Source organism: Empidonax traillii, unplaced genomic scaffold, assembly GCF_003031625.1.
Source record: "Empidonax traillii isolate 1590-97213 ecotype Southwest subspecies unplaced genomic scaffold, ASM303162v1 scaffold159:size1039807, whole genome shotgun sequence".
NCBI classification, from domain to species: Eukaryota; Metazoa; Chordata; class Aves; order Passeriformes; family Tyrannidae; genus Empidonax; species Empidonax traillii.
In genome coordinates, this window is record NW_020955352.1 from 564,977 (window position 1) to 582,479 (window position 17,503).

The window sequence follows — 17,503 nt, forward strand, 5'->3', positions numbered from 1 at the left end:
CAAAACTTGAACTACCTGCTGTGCTTTCTCCAGCTTATTTGTCACACTGCTTTAAAAAATCTCTTTGAGTCCAAACACCTCACCTGGTGAGCACTTGGGGCATCTTGGTTTCCCCAAGAGCATAAGCCTGTCTTCTGGTGAAGTGCACAGCTCTAACAGCCGTGCTTGTTCCTTCACCCAGGTTAGCTCTGAGAACAGGGCTGCTGCGGCTGTTCCGGTTATTTAATACTTTGCACTTCAACCACCCTTGATACGTTTGCTTGACTGCCACTCAGATAGGCAGCAGCTGTCATCAGGAATGAAATCTCTGCTACTAGCAGCAAAGGCACATATTTTGGCAGAAGTTTTGAAGGTAAGCTGCTATGAGCACTATCTTACACTCTGTCTAGGGATGCCAGTGAAGTCAAGGTTTTCCTTTAAATTTAAAAAAAAAAAATTAAAAAAATTAATTTAATTTAAAAATACCCAATTGCAGGTATTTTGTATGGGGCCAGTACTAGTACTTGATAACAAACTAGCACCACATCTGAGTAACACAGCCCAAAATAACCACAATCATTGCATCTTTGTTACAACCTCCTTCTGTTACAAGACCTCTTCTGTATTACACTGATACAGAGTGTTACAGAAACAGCGAATTGTGTGGTTTATCGTTTGCATGCCATCAATAAGCAAGCAGAAGGCTGAATCAAGCAGAATTAATGTCTTCCCCAGAGCCAGATATTTTGGGCAGTGCATCTCCTCTGCAGCTCCAGAGGAACCCAGGCATGAAGTCTACTTCTTAGTCTACTGCTTTTTAGCTTTTTTTTTTTTTTCATTTTGAAGTAGCAGCATCAAGCTTAGAGCCTTTTCCCATGTTTAAACTCTGCTGGTCCTCTTCTTCAGCAACAGACATTAGACATTTCATTCTCGCACACTTAAATGAGCAAGGGCTGTACAAAACCTGTGCTGACAGAACATCATCTTTGAGCACATCCAAGCTGTGCCAAGCCTCAGGAGCATGATTTTAGAAACCACGGTACTTACAGAAGAAAAATTTTTCCCAACTTAAATAAGAATATTGCCTGTGGCCAGTTCAGAAAAGAGCAGTAGCCCCCACTACTTCCCATAGCAGTACTTGGCACAAACTGCTTGAACAATTTCTCATTCTGCACTTCCCGGCTGGGATCAGGATAAAGATGATGACTTCTGGTCAGCTGCATCCGCTGGGCAGCTGTGTGGGCACATGCATTCAATCAGGAAAATTTGCTGTATTTCTTTTTATTGTAATAGAAAAAAACCCACAAATAAATCAAAACATCACTTTCTGCCTAAAGACATTATTAACATTTTTAAAATGGCACGGGGGAACCCCAGCAATACAAGACAGAATAGTAGGTGTGGGCAAAAGAGTTCTGCTCCCATTCAGGGGTTCAGTTTCCCTGCCCCTTTGTCAGTCAGCTGGCTGAAGTTCGTCACCAATATACACTTACATACACTTCTCAGTCTAGTTTATATTCGGCTGGGTGCAACATCGAGGGCACAGTCCTGCAATTTATACATAACCGTCTTTGGAGAAAATGGGTTTCCTAAGAGTCCTACAGCGTACAGGGGTTTTATTACCCAGTAAGACCAAGCAAACAGGATTCCCTCCTACAGCTCTTTTGCCATGAAACACAAGTGTAGGTCCCGAGCCCAGGAGGCCCCCTGAGGAGCTCCTTGGCTATTGCAAACAGTATATGGCTGAGTGAAATTTTACCCAGTGACCTTAAAGTAGGAGCATTATCTCTGCAAAAGGGCTGCTCGGGAGGGGAAAAGGCAGATTGCAAAATGCACAGGGTGAATGTCTTCCTTTTCTTTCCTGCCCCCTGAGAGGATGTAAAAAGTCCTGAAATAGGTAGCCAAGCAGAAACCAGGCTCAGGACATCTGAAGTCGTGGACACACAGGGCATATCCTCATTGTGAAAGAGTGTGGGGCAGAAACCATGGCACCAGTGCTTCTACAGGCAGCTGCACCTGAAGTGATAGTTTGCTGAAAGACAAGCAAGCACAGCTGTGCTGCTTGCAGGTACCAAACTAGCACACCTAGATGTTGGGCTGCACTGTAACAGCTTGAATATATACCTGCTCAACTAAGGAAGTTCCAAGATCTCTAACACGATCTACAATGTTTTGTGGCATGGTCATGTGCATTCAGATGAAAGGCTGGTTACTCTTCACAGAATAGGTATGAAAAAAGACTGGAGAGGATACACTTAGGAAAACTAAGCTATTGCCTAGCAGCAAACAAATACCAATCCTTCCTCCGGCAGCATCAAAAGGCATTATTCATAAATGACTTATTATAGGATGCTTTCTGCAAACAGGACATTCGAGGGGGAAAGATTGAAAGCTTTTGTATAAAGCAATCTATACTAACTGCTACCATTATATCCAAGTCCAGCCCATCAAATGAAATGCATACGGAGAAGTTGATGGCACAAGCAGAGAATGACAAGGAAAAGATGCATCTAGGCTGCAGGGGCCACTGCTGCGCACTGAAAGAAGGTACACACAAAAAACTGCAGAATGGACTGACACTACCCTATCTCCATCTGTGCAGTGGCTCCACAAGTTGCAGGGCAACAGAGTATTTGACAGTGATGAAAATGCAGTTTTCTTCTATTCCAACCCCTCATAAATACAAACCATTATAGTCCAAACAGAGAAATAATGTGACAAGCTTATCAAACTGCATTATTCTGGGAGAAAGAACCCAGCAGAGGAAAGACACCTCCTTTAGGTATGCATAAAGTTTCCAGTGCAGGAAGTTTGAGATGCAGGACTGAACTTGCAGCAACACTTTTCACAACAAAGCACTGGACAAAGGGCTGTACATTTGCATATATGCTTTTTCAGCAGCATCTGGGACGTGCAATCCCCATTTCTGGAGCATCAGCAATGTTTGGGGTTTGTTCGATGTCTTTCTGGTATTCCTTCCTAAATGTAACTGCTACAAAATTGTTCAGGAAAATAGTATAAATACATGCATGAAAAGAAACCAGTGTGCCTATTCTTTCATTCCCCTGTTCTTCTCCCACTGCAAATAATTGCAAAGCTATAAAAATCTTAAACTAGTAGATGTAGTATTGATACAATCTAAGGTCGATCTAAGGACAGGACTGCTTCTGCGTGTTTCCCAAAAAACTCAGTTGCTCCATGGAAAGCCTAATTTTACTCTTCTTCATTTTCTTTACATTTGGGGAGACCTAGCATTTATTTCTCTTAAGCAGAGATGTCTCCTTTCTCTGATGTCGCTGACTGCTTTGGAAAGGGCAGCAATATCAATGAAAGTTGGAACTCCTACTGTGTCTGCAACTCGATAGTGAATGCAGAATTGGTCCAACTTGTATTATCATGCAGTTGCCATGCTATTCCTGTCTTACTGTACTGTAAGTCTGGTTTAGTAAGGAGAAAAACCCAAGAAAACACAGTTCTTATGCAAAGGTAAATAATTAAGAAGGTTCTGTCTATCTGTTGATAAGTTTACATGCGAGAAAAGGAAACATTTCACTTCACTTTACTTTCACCTGAAATTTGTTTCTACCACTTCCGCTCATGAGATTCTGTTCTTTCAGCTGGTTCTTTCCCATAACTCTTGGATCTGGCATTACAAGCTTCTTGGTAACCTTCAGTTCCAGCCTCCCTCCCACCACAGCAAGTTCCACTGAGTTCCAACTCGAGTGTGACACTGACACATAGTTCAGCTTCATCACCTTTCCCACACAGCTGTGCCACTGCAAATGTTCTAGTCAGATGAGTTCAGCTTTTCCCTTGAGCAAATAACAATGTCAGTGAAATACGCAGAAGACTAATCCTGGGACACCTTCACTTCCTAGGCTACCAACACTTCCTTTGCCTTTTTTGCTACAGACTTCAGCAGAGACCCCCATAATACAGGCAGTGAGAGGAGAAATGCATGCAAGTCTGCAAGGGATGGTTAGGACATCCCCTTATTTACTTCAAATTGTGTGATGGGCCCTTGAATGCTCACGGAATGAATTTTCACTTACCAGCACAGGAGTTACGTAGAAAGTCTCAGCCTACTCGACAAGACAGCCTTTATAAATTAGTAAAATGCTATTAGAAATTATGGCAATCTTTTTGGTAGCATTGTCTTACATGCACCCTGATAAATCCTCTCCCTAGGAAATTTTAAAACTTGTCTTGCAACTTCTCCAGAGTTAATTCTGATGGGAAATTATAAAATAGAAATCTGGTAGATTCATGTTTAAAAAGGAAGAGGCCTGGTGAGGCTGGGCACACTCGGTCACTCCTGTTAGCTCTGTCCATTATGTCTGCTGAAGGTATTTCCTCCGGGTGGCTGGATCTGGATGGAGTCCAGGAGGGGCCTTAAAGCTTGTCCAAAAGGTCTGAGAAGGTAAAAAAATAAGCATCTCAAATAGTTTACTTGATTAACAACTGTTTCCCTTTACTACTGAAGCTCACTCACTTCCTAGAGAGTGCAATCAAACCACCATTGTAGAAGCAAATTTGAAGAACTTCCACTACAAACTTAAGCAAACTAATTTAGCATAATAAAGACAGTTTACTGTTCAATAACTAAAGAATTTAAAGTTTATTTACTATAAGCTAGTTCTGAGTCCTAACATGCCTAGACTGCTAATGTGGTAATACTGTGTCTGAAACTAGCTTTCAGTAATTCATTCTACTTAAGTGTGCAAACAAAATCCCTGTTATGCAACTGCAGTGTTCCATTAAGTACATCAATATTGAGATCTGCCAGAAGAATAGCCTCTAGCTCCCTTAGAGACAATGGATCAACACTCACAGAATAATCCCTGTTGCACTCGGTAGCACCTGGTTATCTTTCCATATGACTCATTCTGTTATAGGTTTTGAGAAATCTGATACGTTAAGAGCCCAGGGCAGCAGACAAGTCTCCCAAATAATGTGCCATACCGCTGTTATGAAAAATTAGGATCTACATGATGGAGCTCAAACCATCCCGCTGGGATCCTCACTAGCTGAGAGTTTAAAAAAAAAGAAGTTGATCTGAATTATCAGGCAGGAAATAATTTCTTCTTTTATATCCTCTTTTTGCACCCAGTCCTGCTTTAAAACTGCAGCATTAATTTAAATATTATATCTCCCCTGCCTCATCACAAGCAAAGCTGACACCTCCACTGCAATTATGGTGCTTAGAGAAGCAACCTTTAACAGATACTAGTTTCCTAAAAGAAAAAAAAACAAACTTGCACTGTTTTCTGAAACTTTTTATGCTTGTCACATATAAGAGACCATCACAAAATAAAAAAATAGGTTTAAGTAAAGGCAGAAGAACAACCTTCTCCTGTCTTTGCAACACCAGTACCAGCTAGCATTTGTGATATGGTGTTGTAAGTGTTCAAATAAGCATCTTCTCCTTAATCCTTGCCTGGTTCTTAGGCAGAGCCAGCAGAAACTGGTACTGCTCACTCTGTCATATGTTTAAGCATTAGAATGAAGCAGCTACAGAGAGAAGGGACATCCATACTCACGTGGAAAGAACTTCAGATGGAAGGTCAGTGATGTAGGAAGGGATTTTTCTTCCTGTCAGAAACTGTGCCACTTCATTACTGAAGGTGTTGCAGTTATGTTCAAAGAGGTTATAAGACTCTCCTCTGCGCCACAGAAAAGAAATTGAACCATAAAGACAGACTCAGCAATAAATCTTACAAGATGAAAAACTTAGACCCCTAATGAAGAACATCTCCTTACATTAGCACCCTCCTCCCCAAAGAATTCTAAGGCAAATAAGTAAAATACAGACATCAACTCACTCTCAAATTCAATTGAATCAGGGTGGAAAATGACATTTCTCTGCATCACTGACTTTATAACAGTGGGTTTTGGGAGGATAAGTGAGGTCAGGTTTTGTCACTTAAAACCACAGAAGTAATGAGAAATCACAGGAATTACTGACATTGAAAGATAGCCAGAACACTAAATGCTACAGTTTTCTATTCTTGTAAGAAGCAGACTCACTCAAGACCTTGCTTTTACTCATATGAAAGTTGGCAGCTTTACTACAGCACTTCACCTATGACTCATGGGGCAAAGTGCTATTTACTGAGAGATTTCATTTTCCCTGGTGGTTCTCTCAAAGGCATTTCAGGCATTATTCGATTTTACAAAAAACAGTGTGAAACACTTCCCACAAGAATGCTTTCCCAGCCTAGCTCAAGGCTGGCACACCAGAGGGTTGCCTAGCTGGTAGCTCCTTGCATATTGGTACATCAGTTCCAGTCTCATATTTGAAGAGTACCAAATAATACACTTAGCAGACAAAAGCTTTGTGAGTTGGACTGGTTTCACATTCTCCATTCTGCACTTTTTTGATATACAGATTTTCTAGTACAAGATGCTACTTACCGGAACATAGATTCCCCCAGAGAGGAAAGATACTCCAGAAAAATTTCTTCAGTGACTTCAGTGTTCCCCAGGTCAACAACTGTGTCCGGGGGGCCAAGAAGTGTCCCTCCCTGTAAAAATGAACAGCCAGAAGACAATGTCAAATGATCAGACTGAATTCTTTTGGACGACCCTACTGAATAGAGCTACTGTGACTCGTCCAGGCACAAAAGGAGGGCCTTCCGGTGTGTTTGTCGAGCAAGAACTGCTGGTCTTCCCTCTCAAGAGAATGAGAAGAACATGCAACGTTCATTTCAGCTGTTACATTTGGTTCTTCGGGCTGAAAGCTCTAAGCTGTAGCAAAATTCCGCTTTAGAACAACAGCTCATCCATTTTACCTCTCCCAGAACAGAAAGGTCTGAGAAAGCATCATGGTTTTGTTTTGCTTTGGTTTTATTTATCTTAAAAAGTCTGCATGTAAAACTTAACAATACAGAATTGGACAAAATGTCACCCTTGCAATGCAGCTGCAGAAGGTGCTCTGGATAGATAGATTCTACCAGAAGAAGCAATCCCCAACCTGTATTTATTTGGACTTAAACCCATTGTTCATAATCCCTTTTCCTCAGGTGCCCTGGAAAACCTCGGAAAGCAGCTGGCTTCACCCTCTGTCTTAATTTAGAAGTCTCTTGCTGCTTTTCTAAAAGACATTAACACAAGCAATTCTGACCAGGTAATCCTATAAAAAATATCAGAAAATTAAACTTACAGGTGCACAGCTGGAAATTCCTCCACTGCCATAGAAGAATTCATCCTTATGGACTATTATGGAGGTGTGCCTGCCACAGAGAACAAAAACCAGGTGAAACAAAGGAAAAAAGGAAATAGCCTAGCACAGAAATCACCGGTAAATTTATCAGCTCAAGGACATCATGAAGGGAATAACTGAAAGAAAAGGTCAATGTGTCTCTGTGAGTAGGAACAAGATCTGCTGGAACATGAATGGATATGGAAGCAACTATTATCAAGCCTACTGTAACTCTGTAAGCAGTTGGGAAAGAATAGGCTTAGTTAGGAGTCCAGGCATGAGCCTCCCTCAGCTGAGGGTGAAGTCACAGAGAGAGACAGAGCTACTTTGCTACCACACTGACAGAAGTGTATGTCGGAAAGACTTTGGCTGAGAAGCTGGTCAGACAACCACGGGAGATGAATCTGTAGAGGCAAAAATGGATAGACAAGGGTTTGGTGTTTTTCTTGCCTTTAAAAGAAACCCCAAACCCTCCTGATATGATATAAAAATTCTTGACATGAGTTATAGCAAGCTGGGTCTGTTTTGTAACCAAAAGTAGTCACTGCTCTTATATGCCAGAAGGCCTGATTCTGTAATACCTTCTTCCCACCTACTCTTACTCTCATGTTTGGTCATGCCTGGAATTACATGACAAAGTACTTGGGACAAAGACAACATCCTACCCTTGAAAAAGTGTACAGGTGCACTAACAACACCTTTTTCCATGAGGTCCACTGAGCTTTGAATGGAGAGGTTTAACTAGCACCTGATTGTACATCATCTTACCATCAATCTGTATTCAGGAACACAAAGTGCCTTGGTCTTTCTTCCACAATAAAATGTTCTTAAGATCTGAAGCATATATAACCTCATATTGAAAATGCTTCCTACACCACAGTGTGTTACACACATTATGCAATTTAAATCTAGTCACTTACCAGATGCCATCCAGCTGTTTCCCTGTATGCAGAGAAAAGAAGAGTTATTAGCAATGTATTTTCCACATTTCAGCCTACTTTCTGTCAATCAGTTAAGAACCATGCTTAATATTTCACTGTGACAGCAACACCAAAGATTTCATCGGAGAGATGTTTCTAAAAAAACCATAATGTCTTTCTAATTAACTACTCCATCCACATTACCGTTGCACCTCTTCCATCCTGGCATGCAGAGGTGGCAATGCCATCCTATCCTGCCAGTGCTTACCTTCCTTGGGTGCTGTTCTACAGACCAAGAAAGGAAACCTTTTCCTAGAGTCTTCAGTCAGGACCAGAAGAGCTGAATTTGATGCTGATTTCATAACTGCAGACAGCTGGCCAGCAGAGTGCATTCAGCTCTCTTTTTCAGTAACTGATGAGAGATCTGACTTGAACATGTGATCAATAGTGATAACCTCTATAATCTATTCCATGGTTTCCTCCTTTCCCTCCCTCCCCTGCCCTCAAAAATTAGCAGTTTAAGTGGGAACTGGGGTAGAAAAGTGCAGGGTTGAAATTTATACAAGTTATAAAGCTCTGTGTTTTGTAGAACACAGAAGCAAAGACTTGCTTCAGGCACCACTAAACTAATTGTGTCTGAGAGAAAAAGTCCCTTCCAAAATGCGTTTCCAGTTCCCTATGAGTGGGTGACCTAAGCCTCTCTATGCTCAAGATTAAACCTCTTTCCAAAAGGTCACCAGCTGTTACTGTTCTAGGCTCAATTATCTATCATAGCCTAAAAGCTTGGTCCCTGGTACTGTGCCCCTTTGGGAGCTTGCAGGCAGCCCCTTCATGCTGTGACATATGTCACAGATGCTATAACTTTATTTTGTCAACAAGGTGTACGACACCCAGAAAAGCGGATTTAGAACGCAACAACTGTGTGCATACCAACACTTGGTATTCTCTTGAACCCAAGCAGGAGACTGAGTGCTTCTCTGCCACGGGAAAAACAATTACTAACACATTTTTTTCCGCTCAAGTCTGAAGCAAAATAGGTACCTCCTTCAGACGAGGGTCATGTAAGAACGGAGGCAGGGAAAAGGCTGTTGAGACAATAGAGACATCAGCTGAAGCGAGTGCACGTAGTTTTGAAGTAAGTGGACTGATCTGTCACTCCCATGGATCACAGCCAGGCAGCAAGTGTATTCCCTGTCAACCCGTCACACAGAAACGTAGGCATGGAGTAGGATGAAGGCCAAAAGAGAGGAGCAACGATGAGAGAAGCAGAGCAGTGTGTTGCAGTATTTTAGGAGCGCTTGCTGGCCCTTTAGCATGTCCCACCATTGTGCTCCTCGATCCTTTGGCCCTTGTTCCGCACTTTCCCCATCAGGTTTCACCTTGCACTCTAGAGCTGTCAGAACCCAGTGACAGTGCAGCAATACAAGGCGTAACTTTAGCAGCACCTGCCCCAACTTTAGCAACTGGCCCATGACAGACTCTACTGCTTGGTTTTGCAAAGATCTCTCATCAGAGAGATCTGGTTTTGCATTGTTCTGTGCATCTATAATCAAACTTACTTTCGCACACATTTGCAGCAAACAATGATGAAAGGCTTTCCACAGAACTGCCGCTCTGTAGCTGGATTCTGTATGCAGGTGAAAGAGTTACATCAGATCTGACAATGTCACAGGTGCTGCCAGGACCTGCTTGTGCAATTGCAGTACCTACTTGAAAAGATAACTGCCGCAAAGGGTACCCATTAGGCTGCTCTAGCGAAACTGCAGACAGCAGCTCAAGGGGAGTGACTCTGTCCCCCTGTTTGACACTTGTGAGATCACATCAGGAGTACTGTGTCCACTTTTGGATCCCAACAGTATAAAAGACACTGACATACTGGGCTGGAACACCTACTGTATTGAAGAGGAACAGAGAAAACTGGTCTGTTCATCCTCATGAAGAGAAGGCCAAGAGTCCTTATTCCTTTCTACAAGTACCTAATGGGTATGGATGAAAGAGACCCTTTTTCTACTCAGACGTGCACAGTGAAAGACAACAGACACCAGCTGGAAAACGGGAAATTCCCAGTTCAGTAAAAGCAGGGAAAAATTATCATGAAGGTGATCAAACACAGGGACAGGGGTCCAGAAAGCATACGGGATTTCAATCCTTGAAGATACTCAGAACTCAGCTGCTGAGGACCCTGAACAATCTACTCTTGTCAGCTCTACCTTGAGCACAACCTCCAGAGGTCCCTTTTCACCAAAGCAATTCTCTGATTGTATGAAAAAAAACTCAAACAGAATTTAAGAAATAGACTTTGCATTGGACTACAATCCAACCCTTACTGCTACATGAGAAATCTGTAGCAGTCCACAGGCAGCAACTGCCAGGGCAATAACAGAACAGCTTTTGGCAAGTGAAACTGCCTGTCCTCACAAGGCAGGTCTGTCTGAGGCAGCTCAGCTAGGGCAGTTTGTGCCAAGCACCGGTTTGAAGATATTAATGAAGGTGCAGACCTGCTATTTCTGCTTGGCTCCTCTAAGTCATTAACGAAGCTGGCATTGTGGAAAACACATGACAGATCTGCAGCACTGATGACAATAAGGCATCCGTGGTAGCTCTCCCGTCTGCTGCAGACAAAATAAAATCCCTTTCTGCCACGGGCAGACTGTGCTTGGTCGGAGGCCATGCAAGTGTCTCCAATGACAACACTGTTGGAGAATCCCATGCCTAAGAAACTTGCCATTATTGGCCACATATGCATCACCCAGAGACATCCGAGACCAAGAACTTTTGGTATGCTGCTGCAGTATCCCAGGCTTCAGAGGTGGCTGTTGTCATCTCAACTCCAAACTGACCCACAGAAGAATACGTCAAAGGCTACCAGCTTCTGAAGTACTTGGGCAGCCCCCTTTCCTACTGTTCAGCAAGAATCTCAGTGTTGTTTGTCTGTTGCATCATATGAGGTTATGTATAAACCTTCATGGACACAATCATTTTCTTCCTCAAGTTTTGCCTCTGATGGGGATCCTCCTCTATGACTCTTCTTGCCCTTCTCCCAGACTCAGACTCTGCACAGCACAGGTGACAGCTCACCATCACTGCCCCTCCTAAAAAGCTCAGGTAAAGCGATCAGGGCAGCCTGCACTAAGGAACTGTGTCTTGCTTTCTGCTGGACATTGCCCACTATATACAAAACATGCTGCCCGCTGCCTCTGAAGGCTTCATACACACAACAGCCCCAACAGTGTGACTCAGCAAGGATACAATATTGTTTTAAGTACTAAGGCACAAGTTGTATCCAGGCCTTGCGGGGATACTTTCCAATAAAGTTCAAGCTTGCCATGAACCTCCCCAAAGAATCCTACAGTGCAATAGGGCTTACATCTCGTAGTCAATTGAATGGTCTAGAAGAAGGGACTGCAAATACCATCTGGGATACTGGGAGACATTATCACATTTCATGCTTTTCCACTCCTTGCCACAACACTCCAAACTCCTGTTGTGCACTGCAGTGTGGGCAGAATTGTATGTTGGTACTGCCACCAACACCAACATATTTATTCATAACCTGAGGCTGTCTATAACTATATAGAAAAACCTGATTCTCCAGTAATTTCCACTGGAGCTGCAAAAGCATTTGCAGCCTTAAACTGCATATGTTACCCTTCACTCAATGCCAACAGTAAAGCTAATCCAAAGGATGCACATGCCCCTAATGCAGAACAGGAATGCCCTGATGAGATGATACTCTTCTGGGCACCTAGTATATCTGAAGGGAAAGTGTCAAGAGGATGGAGCCAGGCTCTTCTCAGTGGTGCCAAGCAATGGGACAAGAAGCAACAGGCAGAAACCTGAAATGCACAGGAAGTTCCACCTGATTATGAGGAAGAACTTCTTTACTGTGCAGGTGACTGTGCACTGGAAGAGGTTGTCCAGACAGGGTGTGGAGTCTCTCTCACTGGAGATATTCAAGAACTGCCCGGACACAATCCTGTGTTATGTGCTTTAGGATAGCCCTGCTTGAGCAAGTAGGTTGGACCACATGACCCACTGTGGTCCTGTCCAACCTGACCCATTTTGTAATTCTGTTCATCCAGGTAAAATACAAAGTTTGAATATTTCAAGGGACAGAGGGCTGTTGAACAGGAAAGCTTGTTGCAAATTTAGATGTGCACAATCACACAACACTTAGTGCATATGGTCAAGTTATTAGGTATCAGCTCTCCCACAGAAATTGCCTGTGTGCAAGCTCAGCCTGAGGTAAATGTGAAGTAAATCAGCTTAGTTTGATCTGTCTCCATTCCAAGGTAATGCAAGTCAAGTTACCTTGTCATAGACCACAAATATGGACGTGAAAAGCTACCTTGTTGCATCTGTGAGAGTTATGGGTGATAGCTTGCAAGTCTTTGGAAACTTGATAATTAAATCTTCTGGGTGTTTTTTTTTTTTATTTGTGGGGATTTTTTTTTGTTTGGGTGTGGTTTTGTTTATGTACCTTTTTTTTTTTTTTTTTTACTTACTGATGTGCTTCATGGCTCTTTCCTGAAAATGCTTACTAGAACCTGGGAGGGGATGCCAATTCAGCTTAGATGCATCTCAGAGACTCAACTTGTTTCAATAACGCAGAGTATTGTCTGGCAAGATAACAAGGTTTTATATCTGGTTTTTTTTTTCTTTATAACATGCATAGCTCAAATATTTTTCATAGTGCTCACATGAGCCAGAAACCTATGAGAAAAACATAACATTCAAATGCATTAAACAATTCCAGGACCCTCAGCTTAGTCAGATGAATGTGGAGAATAAAGTATTCAGATTTGTTTGTTGTACAACCGATTCAGGAGACTATAATTGTTTGGATACAGGGGTATTTTGAAAGAAGCAAGCAAGCCCATATTATTTTAGAATACAATCAAATAGGATTACTTCCATGCTTCTGGAAGGCCAAGCACAAGGGAGATTAAATGCTCACCAATCTATTTTACCATTATAGTAATTTGTTAATCTTGATGGCCAAATAATTCCTGCGCATTTTAAATACCGAATGGAAGTGGCATTTGTATATTAATCCAAATTATTAGACTGAAGGGCAGAAGAGTTCCAAGACACGAAGGAAGGAATTTTATATGCAGATCAGTATCTAGTTTAACCCATTCAGAGTTTAGGCAATTCAACCCTCAGTGCAAGAACAACGCCTTTTGAGCTGTAAAGTAAAGAAATAATAGGAAGCTCAGTATTTTTATCTATGCTCTGCAATGGATATGCAATCCCAACAAGACCATAAAAGACTCTAAAAAAAGTAGCAAACTAGTCTCCTGTGGAATCGAAAGCAATACAGTTTGGTCAATCAGCATGGGTATTTCTAGCAGTGCACTGCTTTGCATATTATTATAATTTTCTTAGACAATCCATTAAGGTTCCTGTCTTTTTTTGAATTGAAAATTACCCTAATTAGTAGCACTTTCTCCTATGTGCTACCCAGGGTGCTCAACCAAAGCAAAAAAAATTACCACCAAAACCTAATGGAGAGGGAGGAACCTGCTTCAGTCCCCTTCTTGAGAGGCCTAGAGACCAAGAAATAGGCTAGACTGGGGGAGGGTAATGCACTTGATTTTCATGAAATCCCTAGTAAATGCTTGGAGCAAAGCTGATGGAATCGCACGCTGAAGCAATTCAAAACTGATCAGAACAGATGGAAGAGAGGCAGAGAAATATGCTGAGCCTGGAAAAAAAGGAACAAAGGAGAAGGCACCTCCTTTCAGCAGTTACCTTTTGCTCCAATTCTCTCTGGACTGTTAAGTCCCTACAGCTAAATGCACCACTTAAAGATTTCAACCAATACTCCCAGTCAACTCCACATTAATTTGTACTATACTGAGCCAAAGCTGCTGTGGTTAATGAAGCTCCAGGCTCATTCTGTGAGTCACATGACCAATACCCTCAATTACAGGACAGGAGAACTTTGAGAGGCGCAAGACATTTTTCTTTAAGCTCATGGTGCAACAGGATTTTAATCTTCCTTAAAGATTTCTCTGCCCTTGGACATCTACTTCAAAATCAGCACTGCAAGTTGAACTGTTTTCTTTTCCTCTTTTCCCTCCACAGAATCAGAAGGATTATGTTTTCTGTCTTGAAAATAGAAATCTTATTGCATTCAGGTTAACATTTCTTATTATTAGATCACATAGTTGGACAGACAAATGTAGTTACACATTGAACGTGGGGGAAAGAGCAGGAATAGTACCCGTAGAGAAGTTGCATGTAGAGCAACATAAAAATTAAAAGCGCTGTTTCTGATACCAAAGGCAATATTTGGTCACGTATACTTCAGAACAGAAATATTCACTGAAAACTTACAAGATACGTACAGAAAAGTAAGAAGAATAAAAGCAGTCTGGGTAGAAAAAGAGTAAACTTGCCAAGAAAAATGAAGACGTGTCCAAGGGACATGACTAAGTCACTCCAAAGCCTGCTATGAACATGGCTGTACAGCTCTGCCTTCCAGGCTCATCATTCAAAGGCAACAGAGAGAACTGACACTGAAAGAGTCAGTACAATATTCAGTAGTGAGAGCTGATCCTTGAATGCTGTGCTGACACAATCCACAATACTCTGGATCCTACCAGCACAGCTGAAGACACTGTGCAGTGATGCTCTTGCAGTGGTCAGTCCCATAAGACAGGATTCATCCCCCTCTGGCAAGGGGACCCGAGTTGCTGGTTTTCAGCCTGCTAGAAAGTGATTTTAGCACAATCAGTTTCAGTATTTGTTTTTTTCTCTCTAAAACACATGTATTTCAATATAGGCAATGTTACAGAATTATCCCTCAAAGCAAAAGCATTGTTTCAAACTTGGCGTCAACGGGAAGAGTACCATAAGTAAAGATGACAAACATTTAGCACTTAAGAAATGCCTTCCTCTTCAATTTCATTGACTTTCCCTGATGACCTACAGTTTAAGAACATCACTGAGGAAAAAAAAATGGAAAAAATAGCTATTGACCATCTCAAAGTTGATATACAGAGAAATAGCAACAATTTTTGTTGTTCTTCAAGAATAAAAAGGTCTACACATGAGGCAAGAGGAGTATTCTCTCCATCACTTTGCTCTTGGGGAGGTTTCCAAAATCACCTGGAGATATGACAGAGCTGAGTGTAAATGCACCGAGGACCCTTAACTTGAAGGAAGGCAGAAAGAAAGAAAGAAACAGCGATTTGTTTCATGGAAAACCCCATCACTGGATCCACATAATCTCTAATATTCTGCAGTCTGCATTGTCACTGTGACCACGCAGGCCTAGTTGGCCCCGTTCCATGAGCATGTCTGAGCTCGGTTAGTTACCAGGCAGTACTAGCGAGCAGCACTTCCCCAGCTACCCAGAGAAGCTCTCAGGGTTTTAACTTTCCCTTTTCAGTGCTCAGACTCCTAGAAATTTAGCGACAAACTGTATCACAAGTGCCAAGCTTTTAAGTTCTTGTTTGGGTAGCATAGAAAGCACCAAAAATGAAGTAATGCACTAAGTGTTTTTATGTGGAAGTTCAGAGAGCCACTAGAACTCAAAATTTACTTTGTGGGTAAGAAGAGAGCTAAAAAGATACATACAGTGACAACCTATTTCTGGTGAAGTCTTTGCTTGGACCAACACTTAGAAATAAGACTAATTAAATTCTGCTCAATTCAAACACAGGTAAATCCTGCATGTATGTAATCTGCATCTTAAGATTTCTAACTCTTAGCACAAGATAAAACATGCCTATTATGACCTAACAGGGGAAAAGTTACTTCCCTAAGGGCTACAACAGAAGCCACTCTGACCACACAAAAAGTTTTGAGGTTATCCAGCGCAGGAAACACTCATCTCCCAAAGCTTCTGCTGCTGTCTGGCTAACAGAGAACATCATATAGGATCTCAATAGTATTTTCTTCTCAACTTTGCAAGCCTATCGTTGACATGCATGAAACCTCATGCCAAGTGTTATCTGTATTCTAAGCTTGCAGGAAAGCACAGAATCTCTCTGGAGGGCAGATGAGCAAAGTGCCAGCAAACCATAAACCAAGATTACACGGAACCATCTGTTCAGACACTGAGCCTGTTGATAAGTCTTATCCCACACAGACTGCTGGTCTGACAGGGGCCAGAGTCTACACGTAACAGGTATAAAACATTCTCTTGTTGCACTCCTAATTCACGCTTCCAAAACCTCCAGCAAAACCTAAGTTTGGTTCGTGTCCCAAGTCCAAGGTTCAGCTGGAAACGCACACATTTTTGACAAGACACAGACCAAGCTCCTACAAACTTTCCGAAGGAGAGAACGGACGGCTGCGCATCGCCAGCCCAGCCCGGCCTCGCCACAACATGGAGCCGCTTGAACTCTGTAACCTTGTAAACAGCGGCCGCCTTTCCTCCACCAGCTCAGCCTTCCTGCCGAGGCGCCACGGCAGCCGGGCCGTCGGGAGCTGAGCTGTCCCTCCCTTCAGGAGCTAAGGAACAGTTTTAGTCCGCCTTTAGTGAATACCACAGCGCAGCGGTAACGGGCAGATGCGAGACAAGGGAGCGGACCCAGCGCAGCTGTTAGCTGCCGCACCGGTCGAGCCGGTCCCTGACAGCGGGGACAGGGGCTGCAGCCAGACCCCGCCGAGCCCCTGCACCGGCCCCCGGGCAAGCTCCGCACACCCCGAGCGATGCCGTGCCCGCCGACCCCCGCAGCGCCCGGTGCGCCCTCAGGGAGCCCTTTCCCGGCGGGTCGCTCCCTCGGGAGCGCGATGCCGGGCGGGGATCGCCACTCCCGGGGCTGGAGGCGGCGAGCTGGACGCCGTTAGCGGGCACGGTGAGGCCGGGCCGCAGCGGCCGGTGCGGGACGCGAGCGGCCGGGAGGCGGCGGGGCGGGGCGGCGCCGGTGCCCGCCGTGCTCTTACCCAGCATGAGGGGGCTGAGGCGCCGGGCCATGCCCTTGGACAGGTCGTACACATAGAGCTTCACGGGGTGCAGCGCCAGTGGCTCCTCCATTGGGGCGCGGGCGCGGCCGCCGGGCGGCAACCGGAGCCCCTGCAGGCAAGGTGGAACGGCCCTTCCCTCCGGGAAGCGGCGGAGAGCGGGGGAACAGGCGGCGCCGGTGCCGGTGGCGGGTGCGGCGGCACCAGCCGGGAGGTGACAGACGGGGCGGAAGGGGCGACCCTGCCCGTGCGCATGCGCAACCACCGCGCACCGGCCGGGCCGCCCCGTCACTGAGGGGCTCTGCGGGGGGCGGAGCTAGGGCGGGGGGCGGGGCTGGACAAGACTTCCCGTCATTGGCTGAGGCTCAGGGCCGAGTGCAGCGTGGGCGGAGCTCCCTCCCTCGGCGTCCCCTCCGCAACCAATCCGCGCGGAGGGAGGGGTGGTCTCCTGCTTGAGGGGCGGGGCGAGGCGCCTTTCCTCTCT

The 17,503-nt window shown here is 44.0% G+C and overlaps 1 protein-coding gene across 1 annotated transcript; it reads right to left on the reverse strand.

The window, feature by feature from the left end:
- Positions 1–2,570: 2,570 nt before the first annotated feature.
- On the reverse strand, positions 2,571–17,292 carry DESI1 (desumoylating isopeptidase 1). The gene is given in 7 exon segments (XM_027885019.1): positions 2,571–4,391; positions 5,520–5,642; positions 6,394–6,503; positions 7,142–7,211; positions 8,101–8,122; positions 17,002–17,172; positions 17,175–17,292. Coding segments are annotated over 7 exon segments (690 nt in total). The 5' UTR covers positions 17,275–17,292; the 3' UTR covers positions 2,571–4,297.
- Positions 17,293–17,503: the final 211 nt, after the last annotated feature.